This window comes from Muscardinus avellanarius (assembly GCF_963383645.1).
Source record: "Muscardinus avellanarius genome assembly, chromosome: 15".
Lineage (NCBI taxonomy): Eukaryota > Metazoa > Chordata > Mammalia > Rodentia > Gliridae > Muscardinus > Muscardinus avellanarius.
The window spans coordinates 74,634,406-74,657,973 of record NC_137801.1 but is presented as its reverse complement, the minus strand read 5'-3'; the positions used below and the strand labels follow the sequence as shown (position 1 = coordinate 74,657,973).

The 23,568-nt window shown below is 35.3% G+C and overlaps 1 protein-coding gene across 4 annotated transcripts in view; it reads right to left on the bottom strand.

The window, feature by feature from the left end:
• Positions 1-23,568, bottom strand: part of CTNNA2 (catenin alpha 2) — a gene marked incomplete at both ends in the record, with an annotated part of 1,014,669 nt that overhangs the window by 32,530 nt on the left and 958,571 nt on the right. For 3 of the 4 annotated variants that reach the window (XM_080711157.1, XM_080711158.1, XM_080711159.1), the window contains 2 exons: positions 8,175-8,309; positions 13,410-13,515. In XM_080711157.1, coding sequence (XP_080567283.1) covers positions 8,175-8,309; positions 13,410-13,515 — 241 coding nt within the window. The remainder of the gene's footprint in view (positions 1-8,174; positions 8,310-13,409; positions 13,516-23,568) is intronic. The other variant, XM_080711160.1, reaches the window with a different exon arrangement.

Sequence of the window (23,568 nt, the reverse complement as noted above, 5' to 3'; positions counted from 1 at the left end):
TATCACTGTGCCTTTTATATAGAAAGGATGTGATAGAAGTATTGAATTCAGTGAATCTCAAAATATCCTTAGGTAAACAAGAAATAAACGCAACTCTCTGAAGCCCTGGTTGTTAGTCTGTCATAGGAAATTGGGGTTATTTGGCACATATTCAATATGAAATACTGTCTCATCGACAGGCTTATTCATTTTACCAACAACAGTAATATTGATAATCTTCTTGATCAGGGAAAATTTGTTCTAAAATGGGAAATCTCAGTAGAACAATTAACTAAATATCTTGGGAACTTGTGGAAATGCTGATCCTTTATAGAAAATGGTCATCATAATTCTATAAAGTCTAATACTGGAAAGGATCTTGTCATCTTTCTGTGGGACCTATTGATTTCCTTTAATTTTGACCATCTTGGCAAATGGGTATATGTACAAAACCAACAATGGAATTCCCAGATTACCTGTAGTATATTCATCTTCTAGTTTTTACTTATGTAATCTTTATATCAACTTGTTCACATTTTAACAATTTTGTTTAATATCTTCAGCCCAGAAATTCCTGGGGCAGGTCCACGTAGGAATAAGAAAGTAATCCACAATAGATTAAGGTAACCAATTACAAATAATCTAGTTTTTGACTAGATCTGACAAATTATGATATGTACAAGACAGAAAGAAGGGGTTGAATTTGAAGATATGGTTTTTAAATAAAGGTATTCACTCAACATGTAAGCCTCATAATTATTTGGTTCAAATTAAGGAAATAGGTATACTTAGCTTTGCTCTTATATATCCAAACCTGGTTCCAAATTGTGTGGATAGGGGGCTGCTAGGACACTTCTCTAAAAGATTAAAACTTTTTTTTTTGTTATTGTATTGGGGATTGAACCCAGGGGCATTCTACCTCTGAGCTATACCCCCAGCCCTATTATTTTTTTTCCTTTATTTTGAAGCAAGGTCTCACTAAGTTGAAGAGGACCTCACTAAGTATCAGAGGCTGGCCACAAACTTGTGATCCTCCTGTCTCAGCCTCCCACATACTGGGATTACAAGCATTGTCACCATGTCAGCTAACGACTAAGACATTTAAATAATTTTTGGTTTAAAAATAATAATAAAGAACATCTTAGAATGAATTCAGATCATTATCACATATGGACAAGAAAAGATTAGAGTATATCTTATGCAGACAACTTACAAACTAATCCTTTTTTTGATAAGTTTGTCTCTGTTATACAGATATCCCAAGGCAAATGAGAACTTTCATTTTGGTACCTCCCATGTATACAATTTCCAACTTTTCACTTACTATAACAGATAATTGGTTTCCATACGGTCCTCAGAATATTAACTGAAAACAAAGGCATTAATTGATAATAGATTTAAGGTGTCAATTACTTGCCTTTCTTTTTTATTTGAAGCTCTCTAAATCCAAATATACTTCTAAGACACAAAGGAATGGAAATTCATTGGCTGAATGACAAATAATGACATTGATATTTATGCGGCAGATATACTATGCTAAAGCCACTAACCCCTACACTTTTACTAGCAAAAATATCCTCATATTAAAATAGAAATAACTCTTCGATGTACATGATCAGGTGATACAATCAAATCAATCTACTGAGAAGATTAAAGTAAAGTCAACTCATGGGTCCAGTTAAAAGTCAAGAGGGAGGCCGGGCGTGGTGGCGCACGCCTGTAATCCCCGCGCTTGGGAGGCAGAGATAGGAGGATCACGCAGGTTCGAAGCCAGCCGCGCGTGCTGGCTTAGGAGACCCTGTTTCCAAATAAAAATGTAAAAATGGGTCTGGGAGTGTAGCCCAGAGGTAGAAGGGCTTCCAGGAACCCCAGTACCACCGAAAAAGAAAAAAAAAAGTCAAGAGGGTTATTTGCTTGGTTCATGTTCTACCTTTACCACAACAGTGCCTGTTTTCTTATTTTAAAATAAGAGCATTGGAACATAGTCTTTCTTCTATGTATAGAATATTTCAAGCCGGGCGTGGTGGCACACGCTTGTAATACCCGCACTTGGGAGGCAGAGAGGAGGATCGCGCAGGTTCAAAGCCAGCCGCGTGTGCTGGCTTAGGAGACCCTGTTTCCAAATAAAAATGTAAAAATAGGTCTGGGAGTATAGCCCGGACGTAGAAGGGCTTCCAGGAACCCCAGTACCACCAAAAATAAATAAATAAATAAATAAATAAATAAATAAATAAATAAATTTTAAAAAAAGAATATTTCAGTAAAATAATATACTGGTTTCACTCTGTCAATGAGTAACTGACTTTTTTGATGAAAAGAATTGATCATATTGGCAAGCTTAGGATAACCATCATAGAATATATATCTCAAGAGCTACTTCTTACAGTGGATCAATATACCCACCTCCTTACCCAGGGCCTGTTTAAACTCAGAGATACACATACAAGTACAAGGCCACCAACATCCTCTGATGCCGGACACCCAAGGAGACTTTTACTTTTTTTTATTAAAATTCTTATTAATTTTCTACTTCCAAAATTAATAATTTTGAATTGGTTAAGTGTCACTTTCATAACCTTGGAAAATAAATTTTCACTGAAAAAAAAAGCCTCCACTAAAGGGTTATTTCCATTGGAAGGTTTGGGCAAAAATCAATACCATGTACACTTATAAAAATACAACTAATGAAGATTTAAGGCAGAAATTAGAAATTAAGTAGTTATGTTTTTACTATCATAACAGATTGTATGGGGAGGCTTTGGAGAGAAAGTCTAAATCACATAACCTATCACAAAAAAATGTGCAAAGAACTGCTGTTCTGTAAATAATGAATACATGGTTCATATTCTTTCTGTCCCTGCATTCAGATTTAGATTCTGGTCTTTGTATTATCTTCTTCTTTATCTATCTTGACAAAGGTCCTTTAATCCTGAATACTTCATGGCCCACCCTCTGGAAGGTCTGAGATTCTTCTGAGCTGTTGTAAATTTCTTGAACACATGTACTTTTGTTCAAATGAAACACAGACATGCATTCCAAGCCCGATTTAGATTTTTTCCATTACTGCTACATTTTGATCAGTGGAGATAATCAAGAATTGACTAGAGATAGAAGATATAAAAAGACCCTCCAAAAAAGGGTTGCTTCAGGGATAGGTCTGCACAATTAGGTAAAATGCTTTTTCTCATGACTGTTTCATCCCATTACAAAATACGGGCACTTTTTTAAACACAGGGAATACAGGACTGTTCAAATATAATTTTCGTTTATATGTCTCTTCTTTATATCTCATATATATTCATATATTTGTATATACATTTAAGATATTACATATAACAATATACAAATATATCCATCCTTTACTTTTTCTCAAATTGCATTAGATCAGATAGGTTATACATGCCAACCATTGTATATTGTATATACAATATATACAATATATATGTATATTTACCATTGTATATTGAGGGGGATAAGACAGAAAATATCCAATCAAGTATGTTTGTTATATGTATCCATCTGGGCATATATGTGTCTTTGTGTTAGAGTCAGGTAAGATTGATTAAAAAATTATACGTTTCCAGTATTTTTAAGAGTCTGTAAATCTACCACCATAAATATTCATGATGATTTTAAGTGATTCCAATTTTTTAAATGCTGCAAAACATGCCCAATAAAAATGGTTGGTAATCCAAGTGCAGTGATGCATGCCTGTAATCCCAGTACTTGGGAGGCTGAGACGGGAGGATGACAGGTTTGAGACCTGCCTCAGAAACTTAGTGAGAACCTCATCAACTTAGCAAGAACCTGTTGCAAAATAAAAAGATAAAATAGTGCTGGGGAGTGTCTTGGAGGTAGAAAGCCCTGAGGTCCAGTCCCTAGTTAACAACACATACATCCGCATGCATGTATGTGTGAGAGCACACACACACACACACACACACACACACCTGTAATTGGTCCCTTCTTTGTCAATTTTCTCTTTATAATTCAGATCCTACTAGCGTCAAAATTTACACTTGTTCAACTTATAAAACTTTTTTCCAATGCCAATCGAGAAGGATTAAAATTTGATCAGGGGAGGTTCAAATGACACAGAACAAAAGTGCAAATTCAGGCAAGTCTTTCAAACACTTAGGAACTGAGAATAGGTCAGGGCTCCATTAATTCATCCTTCTGAAGACTTGGGAAACTAGTAGCCCTCACCTCCAAACTCTGCTCATAGATTTTGCTCATTTGGAGTAAAATGTTTCATGTAATAAAATCTATTGAATTCCATACTATCTTCATGTGTAGTCAGCTGCAAATTAAATCCAAGTCCCTCCAAGTCCCTCCACTTCTGACCTGTATATCATACTCCTGTCCAGAGAAAAATTATTAAGCTTGTTTTCCGGTTTCATTACAATAATGGTGCTCCTAATGTATTTGAGCTTTTAAAAAAAGTTTAGGGAATGTTTATCCGTTTCATCAGAATGCTTGAGGGTATGGATATATATATATATATATATATATATATATATATATATATGCATATATATATACATATATATAACTTTACATTAATATTTCTAATTTTATTCTGAATAAAACACAAAGTATAAATCTTTGGGTAAATAAAAATAATCGAAGGCCAGGTGAGGTGCATGCTTGTAAGCCGAGTATTTGTGAAGCTGAAACAGGAGGATCATAGGTTCACAGCAAGCCTCAGCAACTTAGTGGGGCCTTCTGCAACTTAGGTCCTGTTTCAAAATTAAAAAAATAAAATAGATCCAGGAGTGTAACTCAGAAGTGGAATGTCCCTCAGCCCAATCTCCAGTATAAAAAAAAATTATTGAAGGTCATCTAGGATGATTATTTCTTGAGATCCATGGATGCATCTCCATTTTTAACTTTAATAATGCTCATCCTCTGAAACCTAGTGAATAAAAATTAGTCAAAAACATGATAAATATACAGGTAATTTCCATAGCCTGGTATTGGGATTTATTCATATTCAAAATAATATTTTTATACATTTTAAAAATAAAGCTCAACTTTTCTCCCATGATGATGCAATACTGTCACATTTCATGGACATTTACCTGCACTGAACTAATTTTTGAAATGCCACAATTAAGTTTCACTTTCTTTCATCTTCTCTTTTCCTTCTTTGTGCCTTTTCTCTGTTACCATATTCCAATTCTTTCCTTCCTTCTTTCCACATTCTTTTTTCCAAAAAGCCTGTAAACTGACCTAAAGTTTTAAATAGTAAACTAAGCAAAAAAGCCAGTTTATAGACTAATTGTATCTTTAATTTTCTGAAGTTTGGCTTCTTCTAATTTTGCTCTAACATATCCACCAATATGTTTGTCTAAATTTTTTTTTATTCTATTCATAACCAAGTTCAATTACTTTGCTTACAAATACATTTTCCACCTTAAAATTCATGAAAGGCACCTTTAGACTGTTAGGAATGGTTTAAACCGATGGACTGAAAAACTGATTGTCAGCTAGAAAATTATTGGTGGTTTTCAAACAGCAGATTTGTGAATGAGCATACATAGATGCACATCTTGGAATGCTTTATTTCTTTAACTTTTCTAAATTTCCATCCTGACTCAAGAAGAGATTTTTTACCCATTCTCCCCTATGACTTGTTGAGTTTTTCTGTACCCAATTCTCAATCCCAAAGCTGACAAAACAGGTCTTTCCAAGTTTATATACATAGACACATAAAACATAAAAGACATGCTGAGATGGTACATAACTGTTTAACCTGTGTTCATCATGCCAGCATAAGACTACAAAAACATGGCTCTCTCTTATGAAATTCAAATAATTTTTCTTGTCAAATGTGAATAATCTGCCAAAACCTCTACTGTTTGGGTAAAGACTTATTTGTAACAGCACTTTCCTGGGGGTTTTCATATCTTACAGAGAAGAAACCACCGTGTTGAATCCCACAGATATAAACAGATTGGAAAAAAGGAAAGAAGACTTGAGTGTCTCTGTGCTTGATTACATGGTAAAACTACAATGGCTTCTCCTCAAAAATATAGCAACCTTGTCATGACAGACAGATATGAGAGCATTTTTTTTTCTTGGCAAAATCATTGAAAAATCGTGTGTATGGGGTCTTACATTCTTGACTCTTAGAACTAGGAAAGCAGTCATTTGTGGCTATTTTGCACAATAAGAATGTTTTTTTTTTTAATCTATTGGCCATCAGGGAAAAGAGATGAAGACTAAGATGAAGGGAGAAGTGGCAAAGACAGCGTACTACAGATGCAGGTGGGGCACCACACAGCAATCAAGCTTAAAAAAAAACAAAAACCATGAGGAGCCCAAAAGCAGGCCCATAACTGAGCAATACAATAGCACACTTGATATAATGCATTTGACTCAGAATTATTATAAAGTTGTATAACATTCTTCTAAAAGAAGCCTTCTCCCATGCAAGGATTTACAGACACTGCCAATAAGACTCAAAGAAAGAAACAGGCTTCTTGATGGTGTTCTCAAATCTCAAACACCTCTGCAAATGCCAACAGTGCAAGTGGTAAAAAGCCAGTGATGGTTTGGACTACATCTAAATGAAGAAGAGACGATGGAAATGAAGCTCTGGAGGCAATGACAAACAATGAGTACCGAGAGGATGATGGAGAACAGCTGTGCCAGCAAACGTTGCCCAGATGAGGCCGTGGAGTCTGAGATCCACAAAGATGCCCAGCGCATCCATGGAAATAATAAGATTTGGAAAGTAACAAATGAAAAGCACACAAGGCAAGCGGAACAAAAAGCACTCAGTCTCACGGGTGCTATATACAGATGGACATGAAAGCAGAGTGGTATGGGAAACTATACCATCAAGGCTGAAGATCAGAAAGGAAGCAAGCCGGGTGCAATGTTTTGATCACTTCTTGGCGAGAGGATATTGGGAATAACCAGCTTGACAGAAAGGACACATTGCAAGACAGATTGCTATAGGCTGTGGAAGAATGTTAAAGCAGGATCATTTTGGAAATGCAAAGAGGTGACTGGGTTTTGGGAAGAGGCACAAAATAGCCAACTCGTTGGGCTCTAAGGTAGGACTGCACGGAGAGGGTTTTCCAGATGGTTAGCCCCATGCAAGCCAGATTGGCTCTTTTCCCAGCTCTGTCTTCTGCAAGCCAAACAATACGGGAACTGAAACATTTGGGTTCAAGAATGACTTTGTGACTTTTCCACATATTTTTTCATCAACTGATAAAAGGGCTGAATTTCCAAAATTAGCTTTTGGAAGAATTGAGCTTTGTTACCAAGGCTGATGTTCACATCCAACAGGTTGAAAATGTTATATTCCTGGTAATTTTGCAATGAAAATGGCAGTATCATAGTTGACTGGGAAAAGAACTAAAGGTGGCAGAGCCACACTTCTGAACTTGCAAATACTTTATATGTAATAAATGGAACCTGGTGTTGAGAGAAAGGGGATGAGGGAGGAGAAGAAGCCAAGGTGAAGAACCTCATCACATACATTTGAAAATCTTGCCAAGAAATTATGATTCTTCTAATATCCATTGGACTTCTTAGTTCTGAGTATTTGATGAAATGGTTTGGGAAATTATATTTTCATGAGAAGGGAAATACTGCATGACTTAGCATAGAATATATAATTGTTAGTATTTGAGAATTATGTTTTTTTTTGGCAACAGCACATCAACATGTATTAAATTTAAACATCTCTGGCTTTCAAGGGTTACTGATAACCTAGTATGCATTGGAACCTGATCAATGAATTCTTATTGTTTTCCTCATCTCTAACATGTGAACACAATCTGCACGTAGAGAGGTTGGCTCCTGAACAGAGCATGAAAATTACTGGGACTAACAAAGGGAACTGGACTCACAATGAGTAAATATACAAAAGCCCCAAATAATTATAATAGTCACAGCTTGGCAATGAGTTTCCAGACTATGAAATTAGTTTTCTTGTGAAGAATGGAGATTTTACAAGGCTAGTATCAACACAGGGTAATTGGAAAATCAAATTGCTCTTTGTGAGTTATTGTAAGGTCTGGAATAATGGTGATAACATTTATTTGAAGAAGAAGAAAAAAAAAACTCCCTATGAATCACTGTGATTTCGTGTTTTTAGCAGTACTGTTGCCAAGAATGCTTGTCTCAGAAGCACAACAGTGGGGCCTCTACCCTGTGACGCCCGCGTCCCGGCTTACCCCTGACACAATGAGCTCTCCTCCCAGGTTCTGCACCTCTGCTTTCACCTTGCTGCAGATGTTAAGCTGATGGCAGTACAGTGCAATTCTCTGAAGGTAGGCTAATAAATCCTGCTTACAGGCTGAATCAGGACACTAGAAGGCAAACAAAGGAATCTCAATTGGCACGTACTCTTTGGTTTCCAGCATGTGCTCTTATAAAAGCTGTGGGATTAAAAAAGCTTCAAATACCCAAATGATATTCATTTAGTTCAACATTTTCATGATACACTTGAGAAGGGCCAGAGTCAGTGGTTTAGACAATCTGCCTCTACTTGGATAAGACTTTATGGAGATCATTGAGATATTCAAGAATATCTTATTGGAATTTCTGTCCAGTTTTCATGAGTGACTTTTCTAACTAATTATCTTTTAAACTCTTGAGGAAACTAAGTCGTCTTCAACATGGTTTCCCTAGTTTTCCTCAACTTTCACTATGTGGAAAATTATTTTAATGCAGGAGAATCAAGTAAAAAATATGAGAAATGAATCTCTGCGGAGATCTTTCTGTCCTAACATTGGGGAGTTTCAATTTACTTAATTGGAAAAATACCAATTTGTTTATCTTCTAAGAAATGCTTCATTCACTAAAAAAAATGTTATCTTACCTTTTGGACTTTTACATTTGTCAAAATTTGAGCAACATTATAAGTTTTATTTTTGGGGAGATGGACGATACTGTGGCTTGAACCCAGGGATGTCCTGCCTCTGAGAAATACCCCCGTCTCTTTTTTTTATTTTGAAACAGGGTCTCAAACCTGAGGTCCTCCTGTTAAAGCCTCCAATATACAGAGATTATAGATATGCGCCACTGTACCCAGCCAAAATAGTTTCTGTAAGTGAGAGGTTCTGAATGGTTCATGACCAACATATGAAAAATAGATTTGGCATAAGACATTTGAATCCAGCTGAAATAAACTCATAAGAGTGACAACAGTGCCCTTCCAATGGTGGTAGCGGTGTCAAGTCTAGCTGGGGAGTATGAATTTTCTTTGTGGCTCAAGTGGGTAGACTTTCACCCATCTACTCAAAGAGCCTAGCTGATTACGTCTACAGACATTTACATGACTCTAAAACAATTCTGAAGTCGCAATGCCCAATGGATACCAAATCATGGAAATGTGTTTCTATTGCTATCAAATGTTCAGTTTGACCTGTATCCAGGACATTTAATTGTCCTGGCTCAATAAGGCACTTATAAAAGACATGGTCACAAGATCCTTGATAAAATTCTGTAAGAAGCTGGGCGTGGTGGCACACATTTGTACTCTCTCTTGGGAGGCTGAAACAGCAGGATCGCACAGGTTCAAAGCCAGCCTCAGCTACTTACTGAGGCTCTCAGCAACTTAGTGAAACCCTGTTCCCAAATAAAATATAAAATAGGTCTGGGAGTATAGCCCGAAGGTAGAAAGCCTCTGGGTTTCACCCCCAGTACCACCACCAAAAAAAAAAAAAAAAAAAAAAAAATCTTTAAGAAATAAATACCTGCTGCTATAACTTAAGTGTCTTATTTGGGGTGAAAGTATGGGAGAAAGACTCAGCTAAGTTTTCTTCAGGCTCAGAAAAGGGAATTCTTATATCAGTACCATGAAGCAAGTACTTTGACATAACCATTTATTGAATAAACAATAAAAGGGGTTCTTTTATACATAATGCTTAGCATTGTGGTATTTTTTTCACCAACTACATTTATCAAGAAGAATCCCAGAGAGACTGTTTTTAGCTTTCTACAAGTACTTAATACTGTAATATTTATCCTACTCCAGAGACCAATACACTGGAAGGAATTAACTTTAAAATGATATCTCCCCAGAGGGCTGACAAGGCTTTCGATACAAATACCTTGCAGCAAATTAAATTGAGAGTTCTATCTCAATGGAACAGTAATTAAAAAATGCAACAGTCCGTAAAAAGTTTATATTGCATGCATATCTCAAATCTTCATAAAAATATTTTCAGGCAAAATAAAGGCAACCGATCCACTTTTTGCTCATTCACATTCTATTTTACAATTTAAATGGAAACAGTTAAAACATATTTATAAAGGACATGATAGACTGAGAAAATAAGTCCTATACTATGAAATAGGTGCAGGATATGATAAAGAATTGCCCTATTCAGAGAAAACATTAACAATAAGTGTAAGGTAGTTTATAGCTAGTAACAGAATACCAGAAAGAGTGAGTTAGGCTTAAACCTCATCTATTTCCTTTATTTAAAAAATCATTTAAAAAACACCATTTAAATGCCCTGTCACTTATTCTCAAAGTAAATCTATAATCTTGAGATTGGTGTGTATGCATATGTTATTGTGCCATATATCAACACTGTTCAGGACTATGTCCCATGTTTTTTTTTTAGAAATAATGTCCAAAATATAAAAACAAACAAAAAAATCAGAGCTTAGAATTTTGAGCTTCAAGACCCTAAACATATTGAGAATTGCTCCCAGCCCTTTGTTTCCATGTATACTGGAAAAGCTACTCAAGTGTCACCAAGTCGTCACTCCAGAGAGAAGAAGCCCTTCTTTTAGTAACTCTCTGGACAGTCCACTCATCTCAACTGCCTTCAACATTTGCAGACACAAATGAGGTTCATGTATTTTGACTTGCTTGTTTGGAGAATTACAAGTAGATTTATTGTCTATCTTCTTTTTTCACATGAACTTTCTAGAATTTATATAAAACTCTGCAGATAAAAGCTTATCATGTGCTGTGAAGCCTAGCAGTTGATATTACCCCAAATCAGCAACAGTAATAGTTTGGTCTTCAACTCCCACAAATTATGGGGAGGTTTCAAATTATGGTAATGCTAAGTGAGTCAGCTGAGCTAATGGGTTTTTCAAAAATCTCAAAGTATGTAAAACTATTTTCCCCAGTTAGCCATCATACATATAAGTACAATTAGATCATCTGGATTTTACCTTAAATGCCATGTTAATAGTTGAGTCATCCTGTGGGAAGTTAGCATGTACAAGATGAGTAGATTGGTATTACCTTGAAGTAGAGACTGGAATCTCAAAGGCAACAATTTTTAGAGGAATTTTAATATGAAGAGTTGAGGGAGGGCTGGGTGTGTTGGCCCATGCCTAAAATCCCAATACATGGAGGTTAAGATAGGAGGATCACAGGTTCAAGGCCAGCCTCAGAATCAGCAATAGTGAGCAATAGTGAGACCCTGTTTCAAAACAAACAAAAAAAAAAATTTAAAGGGCTGGAAGTGTAGCTCAGAGTAGAATGCCCTGGGTTCAATGTCCAAGTACTACAAAAAAAAAAAAAAAAAAAAGAGGGGGGGACTGTATCAAGCAAAACAAAAACTGAAAAGTCAGTAGACTGAGAGTATCTACAAAGAAAGAAACAATCCTAATCCTTGAGTGCTCCCAGAAGGTGTAATTGTATTGTAGTCTAGTAAGCAAATTTATATTCATTGCAGTGTTTCCATATACATAACACTAAATGTAATATTTTTATTTCAGGAAACTTATTTTCTATTTTAAGATATATTCCACTTGAAATGGTTCAAACCATAACTCATTCTGAACTGTTGTTTAAAAGAATCATCAGCAGTTATGTGGAAAAGTCTGTTGCCTAAAGCAACCTGACAAGAAATGGAACACTATCACACCAGGACACTGACAACGGGATTTGAGAGTGCTGGTTCAAGATGAGTAAGATGAAAAGTGTGGACATAATCTCTCACATTCCAGGTGAGATGGAGAACTCTTTTATTATGTGACCTTGTTTGGTATAAAAGCACAAGAGATTGAATATTTCATTTTTCTCTGATGCCTTTGAGTCTGGGAACAATGATAGCTCAAATCTGGAGATCTTTGATCCATGTAGATTAATCCCATCAATACTAGATGACAAATTATTACCAATTATGAGAGTGTTATGATTAGATCTATATTATTTAAAAAACAAAAGAAAAATTATTTTTTTTACATTTTTTTAATATTTTTATATTTTTAAATTACATTTAAAAACATGATGTTAAGCTGAGCATGGTGTAGGTCAGAGGTCGAACGCCTCTGAGTTCTATCCACAGTCTCAAAGATATGTATATGAATAATAACTGAAAACAAAAACATAATGTTCTACTACATTTCCCAACTTTGATCTTTGTTCTTTTCACCTCTTCTAGCTTCTAGTCATGGTGGGATCCTTACCTTCTATTTCCTTCACAAACCACCAATTCATGAGCCATTACCCTTCTAAATCTCTGCTCATCGAGTTCCTTGCCCACAAGGAAGGTTGATTATTTTTCTCATGTATGCATTCATACATTTAGTCAACAGAGATGTGCATACTAATCTTTTCTGGGGTAAAGCAATAAAATAAGTAAAGCAATAAAAGTATCTTTTATTGTTGGTGTTTGGGTAGTAGAGATTGAACCCAGGAGAATTCTACCTCCAGGTTACATGCCTAGCCTTATTTCTTTTTTATTTTAACTTTGAATCAGGGTCTTGCTAAGTTTCTGAGGCTGGCCTCAGACCTAGAATACTCCTATCTTGCCTCCTAAGTATTAGGATTAAAGGCATGCACCACTACATCTGGCTAATATGAAATCTTTTAAACTGTGGTAAGTCCTATAAAAACAAAACTAAAAGAGGGGGAATTTTGGTAGGGATCTCTGAAAATATATTTAAGCCAAGACCCCTAGAAAGAAAAAATAAAATGTTTGGCTTTCATTGTTTTTGCTCCCATTATGCAGTATTTTTGATGTTTTGAATTAAGACAGTTCTCTTAAAGAATGTTGGTCATGATCCAGGTGTGCAGTATTGTTGGCCTGTAATTCCAGCTACTTTCATGGCTGAGGCAGGAGGATTGAAAGTTAGATGCCCATCTCAGCTACTTGGTGAGACCCTGTCTTACACTAAAATACAAAGGTCTGGGGATATAGCTTACGGGTAGATTGTTTGGAGAGCATGTGAAAGGTCTTGAGTTCTACCTCTACTAGTACAAAAAATGAAAAACTAATAAATACATTTTTTTTCATAAGCCCTAGGCATCCTTCCTGAGCTGAAACCATCTTTGGTATCAGCAAAGCCTCAGAAGTATCAGTTGTTAACAAACATGAGTGAACATCTACAATTTGTTCTTCAGAGGCATTTTATGAGGTTGCATAAAACTGATCACAGAACCCACGTGCTAAGTAATGATTCTCAGCGTGTGCCCCTCTTCCCACTCACGTTACCTGATCAGCCACAGCACGGGCTAATTTGTCCATTCGAGAACCTGCTTCTGCAATCTTCTTGGCAGCATTAATGACATCGGATGTATTTTTCAATGGGCCTTTGCCTCTGAAATAATATATATATATAATCTAATTAGAAATCTACTTAATGAGAGGAAATGGACAAATCCTCATCCAAGACTAGTTTTGTATTTTGGAGCTGGCCTTATTAATGGAATTTTAATAGTTTTCTAGATTCCCTTCAATTCCATATCAATAGTCTACTTTCTGCCCATTCACTTTGGGGACGATTTTCCCATATTTTGGTATGTGTGTTCACATTTTATTCTTTCATTAACTTCTAAATTTTAAACAGTTGATTTAAAAAGTGGGTCATAACAAGCAACATAAAAATGCTGCATGTAGATGTTTACCAAGCACCTAGAACTGTTACACAAACCATCTCATTTTGTCTTTATTTTGACCCTAGCAAGTAGATGTCATCGCTACATTTTAGAAAAAAAGAAAAGGGGAAACTTTGCAAGGGACTTCCGGGAAGATGGCGACCGAGAAAAGCGGGGCTTAAGAGCCCCGCTAAGAACCAATCTCCATTACCACAAAATCAGCACCTTTCATAGCCAGAAAACACCATCACCAGAGAAACAAAAAAATCACCAGGCTCCAGAGAGAAAGTGGACTGAGAACAGAGCTCAGAGCCACAGAGGAGATACACCGGCCTCACGCCCGAGGACGTGGCAGCAGCGCCATACTGCCGGCGGCAGCGGCGAGTTCACCGGATGGCTACAGCAAGCCGAGGTGAGCCGCTGCGAAACAGCCAGTGGGATTTTTCAGCGCAGAGAGCATCTAAAGCTCCCAGTGGCTGATCTCAGCACACGCTACAGGGATTCAGAGTGGAATTCAAAACCAAGAAGAAATAAGCCAGCCTCATGGCCGAGGGCATAGCAGCGGCTCCATATTGCCACCGGCGGCAGCAGCAGTGAATCCACCGAGTCCAGTACAGCTACATCTGCGAACTCAAGAACAGTGAGTCAAATTGCAGGCCACAAAGGAGAAATCCCAGTACTGTACTCCCTGGGACTTGACCCAGTGGGGGAGTGGCGGTGGCAGAGATATCACACCATAGGAGAACGTGCAACCTGGCACCCCCCCATAGTTTAAAGCAGCCTCTATCGACTCCCTGGGTCGGAGACTCTGTGATACAACCCAGTAAAGGAGTAGTGGGGTCTGAGATACTACAGCCTCGAGATCCAGAGCACCTTAAGAGAAGTCATAGTGACCCAAGGGAAGAACCCAGAGAAGGAACAAACTTCCGAAATCATGGGAAAGAGGAATAATACTGGAACAATGAAGGCCCACAACCCCACAACATCAGAACCCGATAAAACAGAAAATCAGAGATTTCTAGAAGATCAAATCAGGAAAATAACTGTAGAAATAATAGAGGTGCTTCAAAAAGAACTCAGAGAGAGCCAAAAAGAGATAAAGGATGCAATCAATGAAGTAAAGGCCTCAATTCAAAGCATGAACAACCGATTAGACCACATGGAGAACAGAATCTCGCTCTTAGAAGATGATCATTCCAAAAATTAACGCATAGTTTCTAATCTAGAAAAAAATATCCGACAGCAGGAATCTGACAGTGAAGAAATATGGGCCCATTTTAAGAGAGCTAACCTAAGAATAATTGGAATAGAGGAGGGAAAAGAAAGTGAAACCAAAGGGATCAACAATCTCTTCAAGGAAGTAATAGCAGAAAATTTTCCAAACATAGAGCAAGAGGTTGATACACAGGTCCAGGAAACTTATAGAACTCCCTTTAAACAGGATCAGAGAAGAGGATCCCCATGCCACATAATTGTCAAAATGACCAATGTGGAAGCCAAGCAGAGAATCTTAAAGGCAACAAAAACAAAGGGCCAAGTGACATTCAGAGGCAAACCAATTAGAATCACTCCAGACTTCCCAAACCAAGTCATGAGAGCCAGAAGGGCTTGGAGTAACATATTCCAAACTCTGAAAGAAAACAACTTCCAGCCAAAAATTTCCTACCCAGCAAAACTTTCTATCAAATTAGATGGAAAAATAAGAAGCTTCCATGACAAACAGAAACTGAAGGAATTTATGTCTTCAAAACCAGCACTATAGAAAATACTCAAAGAGATTAACTACAAAGAAGAAATAGGTAACACACACCAGAACCAGAGAAACAAGATTTTCCATCCAACAGACAACTAAGATTGGTTATCTGTGGAGATTCATTATTTTTGTTAGTTTTTTACCTATCTCTAAATTGAATTGTTTGCCTTTATTGTTGTTAATTTTTAGGATTTCTAGTTGGAATATTAATATACCTTCAGATATAGCATTTGGAAATATTTTATCCAATTCTATTAGTAACTTTTAACTCTGTTTACGTTGTCTTTGGATATATAATTTTTTTTATTTTTTAGGGAGTTTGTATACTCTTCTGTTGCCTGTGCCATTGAAATCATATCCAAGAAATCACTGCCAATTTCAGTTTTGTGAGGTTTTATGACCCAGATTTTCTTCTAAAAGTTTATAGTCTTAAGATTTATATTTAGGTCTTTTATCCATTTTGAGTTAATACTTGTATATGGGATTAGGTAAGGGTCCAATTTTATTATTTTCCATGTAATTATTATTTTTCAACAATATTTAGTCAAAAGATTATTATTTCCACCACCAAATGTTCGTGAAAACCTTGTCAAAAATAACTTGACAATATAGGGAAGAATTTATCTCTAGGCTTGTATGTAACTCCAATGGTTTATATATCTGCCTTTAGAACAGTACTGCACTGTTTCAATTATTGTAGCTTTATATGGTTTGAAATCAGAAAATATATATCTTCTAGCTTTGTTCTTTTTCAAGATTGTTTTGGGTATCTAAAATCCATATTCCATATTAGGATAGATTTTTTTCTGAAAAATATATAAATATATGATAGTTTCACCTAAAAAATAGAAAAAAAATATTCTCTGGCAAGAAAGAAAGCAAAAAGAAATATTGAAATGTTATCTTTAAGTCATCAAAAGCTTGGTATCAGACAAATGAAACTATTATGTGAGATTAACACTTTTAATTTTGGATAAATTGCTATAATACTAGATGTCAACCACTAAGCCAAGCATGGGAAGGAGGGATGGGGAGAGAATGGGGTGGGGATCGGGTGGGGGCTGACTGGGCGATGTGTGTATGTATGTCTACAAAAGTTTGTATCCCACTATGATGTATGAATGCAGTGCACCAATCAAAAATAAAAAAATTTAAAAAAAAAGAAAAAGAAAAGGGGATCAAAATAGTCATTTAGTTCAACCAAGCCTATACAGGTCACAAGTGATAAATTATAATATTTTAAATAATAGTCAATTTAAAAAGAGAGTAATCACAAGCAACATAAAAATGTAGCATGTAGATGTGTACCAAGCACCTGGTATTATTTTAACTAAAATAAATATATATATACAAACTACACCTAGCATCTTTATGGTATTTAATTTTATTTTGAGAAACAACTATCCCTTGCATCAAACTAGAAAGACTTTGACTAGGGTTTTAGGAGTTTTAGAATTACAGAAGTTCATGGATTTTGTGCTTTTGTTTCTGATTTATGAAGGAACACACAAAACACTCTGGCTATAGATGTCTTTTTGCTTCCAAACCACCACCACAATGTTTTTATATAAGGTTTTAAACGAGGTAAACACTTAGATTTTAAATATTTAGGACAAAGGAAATTATGCTGTATCATAAGCTTTTAAATAAAATATAGCATGTGATGTAACTTGTCTTTCTGTTTCTCTTAGCAGTAAATAAGGAATACATAAAATATGTTTATTCTTTATTTTAGCATTGTTACTTATTCTGGTCTCCTTCCTTATGTGCATCTAAAAATCGATGCATTTTTTAAGGCTACAGGATTATAATACTGTAGTTAGAAATGTTGTGAGATATAGAGAAAAAATACTCAGCAGTGATTTATTTAGACCATAGAGAGTTCTACAAAGTAGAGAATAATCACCATTGTTATATAACAACAATCTTCAAAATGGAGGACTTAAAATTGCTATCAGTAAATAAGTAGAAATGGAGGGAGTTTGGTTTCATTTCTTTCCTCGTTGTTCTTATGACATTTTTCTACAGAAGTAGCTGAAAGTAAAATGTATTAGGTTCATATTAATATTTAGACACAACATACAAACAGAGAGAGAGAAAGAGAGAGAGAGAGAGAGAGAGAGAGAGAGAGAGAGAGAGAGAGAGATTCTAAACCAAAGTTACCTCATTTTGCTATATTGGCATTAATTATTTCATAAAGTATAGAGTCTTAAAACAAACAGAGATATTACATGTGAATTTTATGTAATATGGATGAGTTAAAGATTCTATGATAATCTAGCTACTATTCCCTAATATAACTCTATTTTATTACCTCTAAATAAGTTTTCATCCTTTTTTTTATTTCTTCCTTTAAAAAAGAAAAGCTTGGATACAGGATCTGTCTGTGCTTAATGATGTCCTCATTACTATATATTTCACTGTAATATTCAGAGCTTAGAAAATCTTTTCTGCAGTTTTATCTTGATATAATACTTATTTGTTTTGTTTTCATTAAGAGCTATATTCTGCTTGATTTTCCCATTGCTAAGGAAATGTATACTTGTTTATTTCCAGAATTTCAAAGGATCTAAGGAAATCCTTCTTCATGAAGTTTACATAATAACTTTCCAACCATGACTGACCCTCAGCAAATGTGCTAAATTGTTAAAGAATGCCTAAACAGACCGTGTATTTGCTTAAAGTGCATGGCCCCATCTTTTAGCCAAAGAAGGCTAAGAGGTTTGACTTTTTTGTTCTCCTGGAGACTATAGTTTATGGACTCTATAATATGTGATTATGAAAAACTAAAGTTTAATACTTCAGAAATCACACTGGAGACTCCATTCAAATTTTAAAATTACAAGTCAGGCATGTGGATGTGGGGAATGGAGGTTATTTCATGAAATTAGAGATTCAAGTAATAGTTACAAGATCAGTTTTTTGTTTGTTTGTTTGTTTGTTTTTTGGTGGTACCAGGGTTCCTGGAAGCCCTTCTACTTCCGGGCTACACTCCCAGACCTATTTTTACATTTTTTTAAAATTTGGAAACAGGGTCTCCTAAGCTAGCGCGCGTGGCTGGCTTCGAACCTGAGCGATCCTCCTGTCTCTGCCTCCCAAGCGCGGGGATTACAAGTGTGCGCCACCACGCCCAGCAAGATCAGCTATCTTTTGATTTTCTAGTTGAGGATTAAAACCCAAAGATGACTGAAAGATCAGCCAAAATGATACTGCTCCTGAGGAAAACAAGACAGAGGCTACAAATCCTGAATCATAGACTACTGCTCTTTTTGCTAAGTATATTTCTCTTATGAGAACTGCTACTTTAAAGCACTCAGTGAGAAACAAATAGTCCTTACTATATGTATGAGCACAAAAGAAAACAAAACTAATTATCTGGCTTAAGAATTTGAAAGGAGTAAGAAGAAACAATAAAATTATAAGAAGAAATTAATGAGTCAGAAAGCATTAAACACTGGAAATAATAAATTGTAAGATTGGCTCCAAAAGTAAAAAAGAAGAATAAAAATAAAAATGTCAAATCTGATATAGAAAATAGATTTCTATCAAGGAAAAAAAGAAGGGAAATATTTAAAAATATGAAATGTAAGAGTGCAATAACCTTAGAAAGTAGAAAATTCAAAGTATTATAAAAGTAGTTTCCTCAAATATATGCAAATAAATTTGAGAACCTAGATGAAATAACTCTCTAGGAAGGTATAATTTACCAAGCCTGACCAGAAAAGAGATTTTTAAAAATATGAGCAGCATCAATTCCATGAAATGAAGGAATAAAAGCTGTCAGAACAAACTCATCAAACAATGCAGCAAATACAGATGTCTTTTAGAGGAATCAACCAAACCTTTAAAGAGAAAGTAATCACAATGCAATGCTTCCAGAATAGAGGAAGGGAAACTTCAAAAAGAATTTCATTAAGTGACATTATATTGATATCGTCAGAAGCATCTAAAATAAAAATATTTAAGGAGGTTTATTTTAGCAATCTCTTAAATGAAAGGAAGAATAAACAAGAAGTAGAATGGGAGTGTTAGAATAGATGTATAGAGGGTATCCTGTGCACATTTACCCAATCTCCTTCACTGCTAACCTTGTGTATAACCCTAGCAAAATGTCATAACCAGGACAGTGACACTGATAAAGTCCACAGAGGTTACTTGCATTTCACCATTTATTGAAGCACTTATAGAGGCCTTAGGTGTTCTCCATTCCTATCATTACATTACTTTAAGAGTGTTATCTAAGTAGAATCATACTTTATGCAATCTCAAATATTCTAACTCTGAATAATGTTCTAAGTTTATCCAAATTGTTGAATATATTATGTTATAGATGTATCACAATTTAATCATTTAATCAATCAATAACATTTGGGTAATTTCAGTTTGAGGCTATTAAAAACAAATCTACTATATTAAAAATGACCCTGCCATACAAGTCATGGGTATCTTTCTAAAGGAATTGAAATCAGAATACTATAGTGATACATACAGTTTGTAGCAGCACAATTCACAATAGCCTAATGAAGGAACCAGCCTAAGTGTCTATCATCAGATGAATGTATTATGAAACTATTGGATTTACACACAACAAAATTTTACTCAGCCATAAAAAGGAATAAAATTATGTCATTTGCAGGTAAATGGATGAAACTCGAGAATGTTAGGCTAAGTGAGATTAGCCAATCACTGAAAGTGAAGAGTCGGGTTTTCTCTCAAATGTAGAGGTGAGAGGGACTCCAGCTACAGGAAGAAATATCCCAGTGGAGTGATGGAGGGCATCTAGGGGGAGAGAGTAGGAGGGGGAAGGGAGACTCAATGAAGGAAATACTGCAAATGACATAATATATGAAATTATTAGTCAAAATCTCAATATTATGTACAGGAAAGGGGACGGAAAGAGGTGGGAGCTGGGGGTGGGGAGGAAGCTCACCAAGTGTTGTGTACATCTATGGGCCTATCATTATAAGCTTTAGTGTAATGTGTGATATCAATGCATCAATAAAATTATAGTTTAAAAAGGAATCTGGTATAGCCGGGTGTGGTGGCGCACACTTGTAATCCCTCCGCTTGGGAGGATGAGACAGGAGGATCGCGCAGGTTCGAAGTCAGCCTCAGCTACTTAGTGAGGCTCTCAGCAACTGAGTGAGACCCTGTTTCCAAATAAAATACAAAATGGGTCTGGGAGTATAGCCCGGAGGTAGAAAGCCTCTGGGTTCCACTCCCAGTACCACTAACAAAAAAAAAAAAAAAAAGGAATATGGGTATATAAATATACCCAGGTTTTAGGTGAATATAATTTCAGCACTCTAGGCAAATAAATATCCAAGAATGAATGACTGTTGCTATGGAAAATCCACTTTGTTTTCAAAGAAACTACCAAACAATTTTCCAATTTTTATTCATCTCGATTAAAATGTTTAAACTACATCTAACATCATACTTGATGAGGAAGAAGGTTTTTCCATGTAAGATCAGGGTCAAGATAATGATGTCCCTTTAGTCACTATAGTTCTGAAAGTTTCAGATAGAACAATTAAGCAAGATAAATAATGAAATACCTTCAAAGTGAAAAGTAAGAAATAAAATTATCTTTTTGAAGATGACATGATTTTATATATAGAAACTGAAAGGATTCCACCAAAAACCTACTAAAACTAATAAATTAATTCACAAACATTTTTAGAATACAAATTCAAAATGCAAAATCGGTTGTGTTTTATACACAAACAACAAACAGTCCTAAAAGGAAATCATGATAACATCTCTGGGGTAAGGGTCTGGGAGTAAGGGAGTAAGGTCAATGTTAGAGAACTTGCCTAGCATGATAAAACAGCTTCACTTAAAGGAGCACAGCAGAGAATAAAATAGGAATAAGCAAACCCATTAAGGTCCAAATTTTCAATTCTTCAAATATTTCGATGAAATTTACACAGATACACTAAGGAGGTTGAAAATAATAAAGCTTATTTATACTTTACATATATCTGTACATATGAAATACATATTTTCGAACATTAATACTCATGCAGTACTTGTCTCAAAAGCATAGAACTCTAAAAACATAATACTTATTTTATAAGTTACTATACATGGTATATTAGTTTTTCCACTTGTTTTACAGGTGTCTTACACCTGGGTCCATGAGACTTTACAGGTTTCACAAAGAGGCAAAAGACTTTTAAAAGACTTGTAAAAACGAAATGTTGCTGAACAGAATTTAAAGATAGTTCAAATAAATCAAAAGTTACTCCCTACACATTAATTGGAATACAATATTAAGATATAGATACTACCCAGAGACATCTACAAATTCACCGCAATCCCTTTTAAAATACCAGTGGAATTTTTCTCTTTTGTCAATAATAGGAAATCTGTCCTAAAATTTATTAGAAATCTTAAAGAAACCCAAACAATCTTGGAAAAAATAGGTAGAGTGCTCACAGTTTCTAATTTTAAAATAAACACAAAGCTACAATAATCAAGAGCATAAAGACAAAAACACAAACAAATAGAGTTCAGAAATACATTCTTATATACACTTTTCCACCAGAGTTCTAGGGCCACTCAAGAAGAAAAGAATTGTTTTTATTAAATGCTGCTGGGAAAACTGGATATCCACATGCAAAAAAGAAAAAAGAATAACGAGGTGGGTCTCATACTTTAAAGTAAAATTAATTAAAATGGACCAAAAACCTAAACATAAGAGCTAACCTATATAACCTTTAAGAGAAAAGCTCATGACAGTGGAGTCAGCAATATTTGTCTGATTAGAACACCAAAGGCACAGACAACAAAATAAATAAGTTGGACTTCAAAATTAAAAATTTTGTGCATGATAGAACATTATCAATAGTTAGAAGCAACACACAAAATTGAAAGGAAATATCTGTGAAACATATTATGTGATAATAAATGAATATCCAGAATACATAAAGAACTCCTGGAACTCAGTAACAAAATTCAATTTTTAAAATAAAAGAAATAGATAAGCACAGGAAAACATACTCAACATTGCTAATTGTTAAGGAAATGAAAATCAAAGCTACAAGAAAATATTGCTTCATGCTCATTAGGATAACTATTGCTAAAAAATAATAAAATATTAACAAGTGCTGTTAAGGATAAGGAAAATTTGGAACCCTTGTATATTGCCAGTGGGAACAGAAAATGCACCAGACCCTTTAGATTTCTCAAAAATCTACAGGTGATTTCTAGGTGTGGTGATTTCTCAAAAAAATAAATAAAAATCGATTCACCATATGTTCCTACAATTCTTATTTTGAGTGTGTACCCAAAACACATGGATATCGAGACTTTATCAGATTATGTATACACCCTGTTTACAGCAGCATTATTTATAATAGCTAAAAGATAGAAGCAGCCTAATAGATTAATGTACAAACAGTGGTACACTCATACAGCAGAATGTTATTCGGCCTTAAAAAAAAAATGTATGTTCTGGGACATGCTACAATATAGGTGAACCTGGCAAACATCAGACCAAGTGAAATAAGCCAATCACACAAGGATAAATGTTGTATTATTCTGTGAATATGAGGTGCCTAGAGTAATCAAATTCACAGAAAAGGAAAGTAGAATGTTTTCCAGGGGCGGTAGGGACATAGTAATGGTGATTTAGAATGTAGTGGGTACAGAGTCCCCATTTAAGCAGATGAGATTGTTGTATAGACTGATGGTGGTGATGGTTATACAACAGTATAAATATACCTAATGCCACAGGACTGAACATATACAAAAATGGTTAAAATGGCAAACTTTATGATAAATAATATAATAAACACAATTTAAATAGTCACATACAGCTAGTAACTTCTATATTAAACAACACAAGTCTAAATGAGCTGTAGTCATTTGGATAATGGTAAACTTTGCGTTGTGTCAAGGAACAAATAACCAAGGAGGCCCAGAAGAGTCAGAAGACTCAGAAAGTTAAGCCTTCTTATCAGAGAAAGACAATGTTGACAAGGAGACTGTCTGATTGGCAATAGTTTCTCATCTCTAA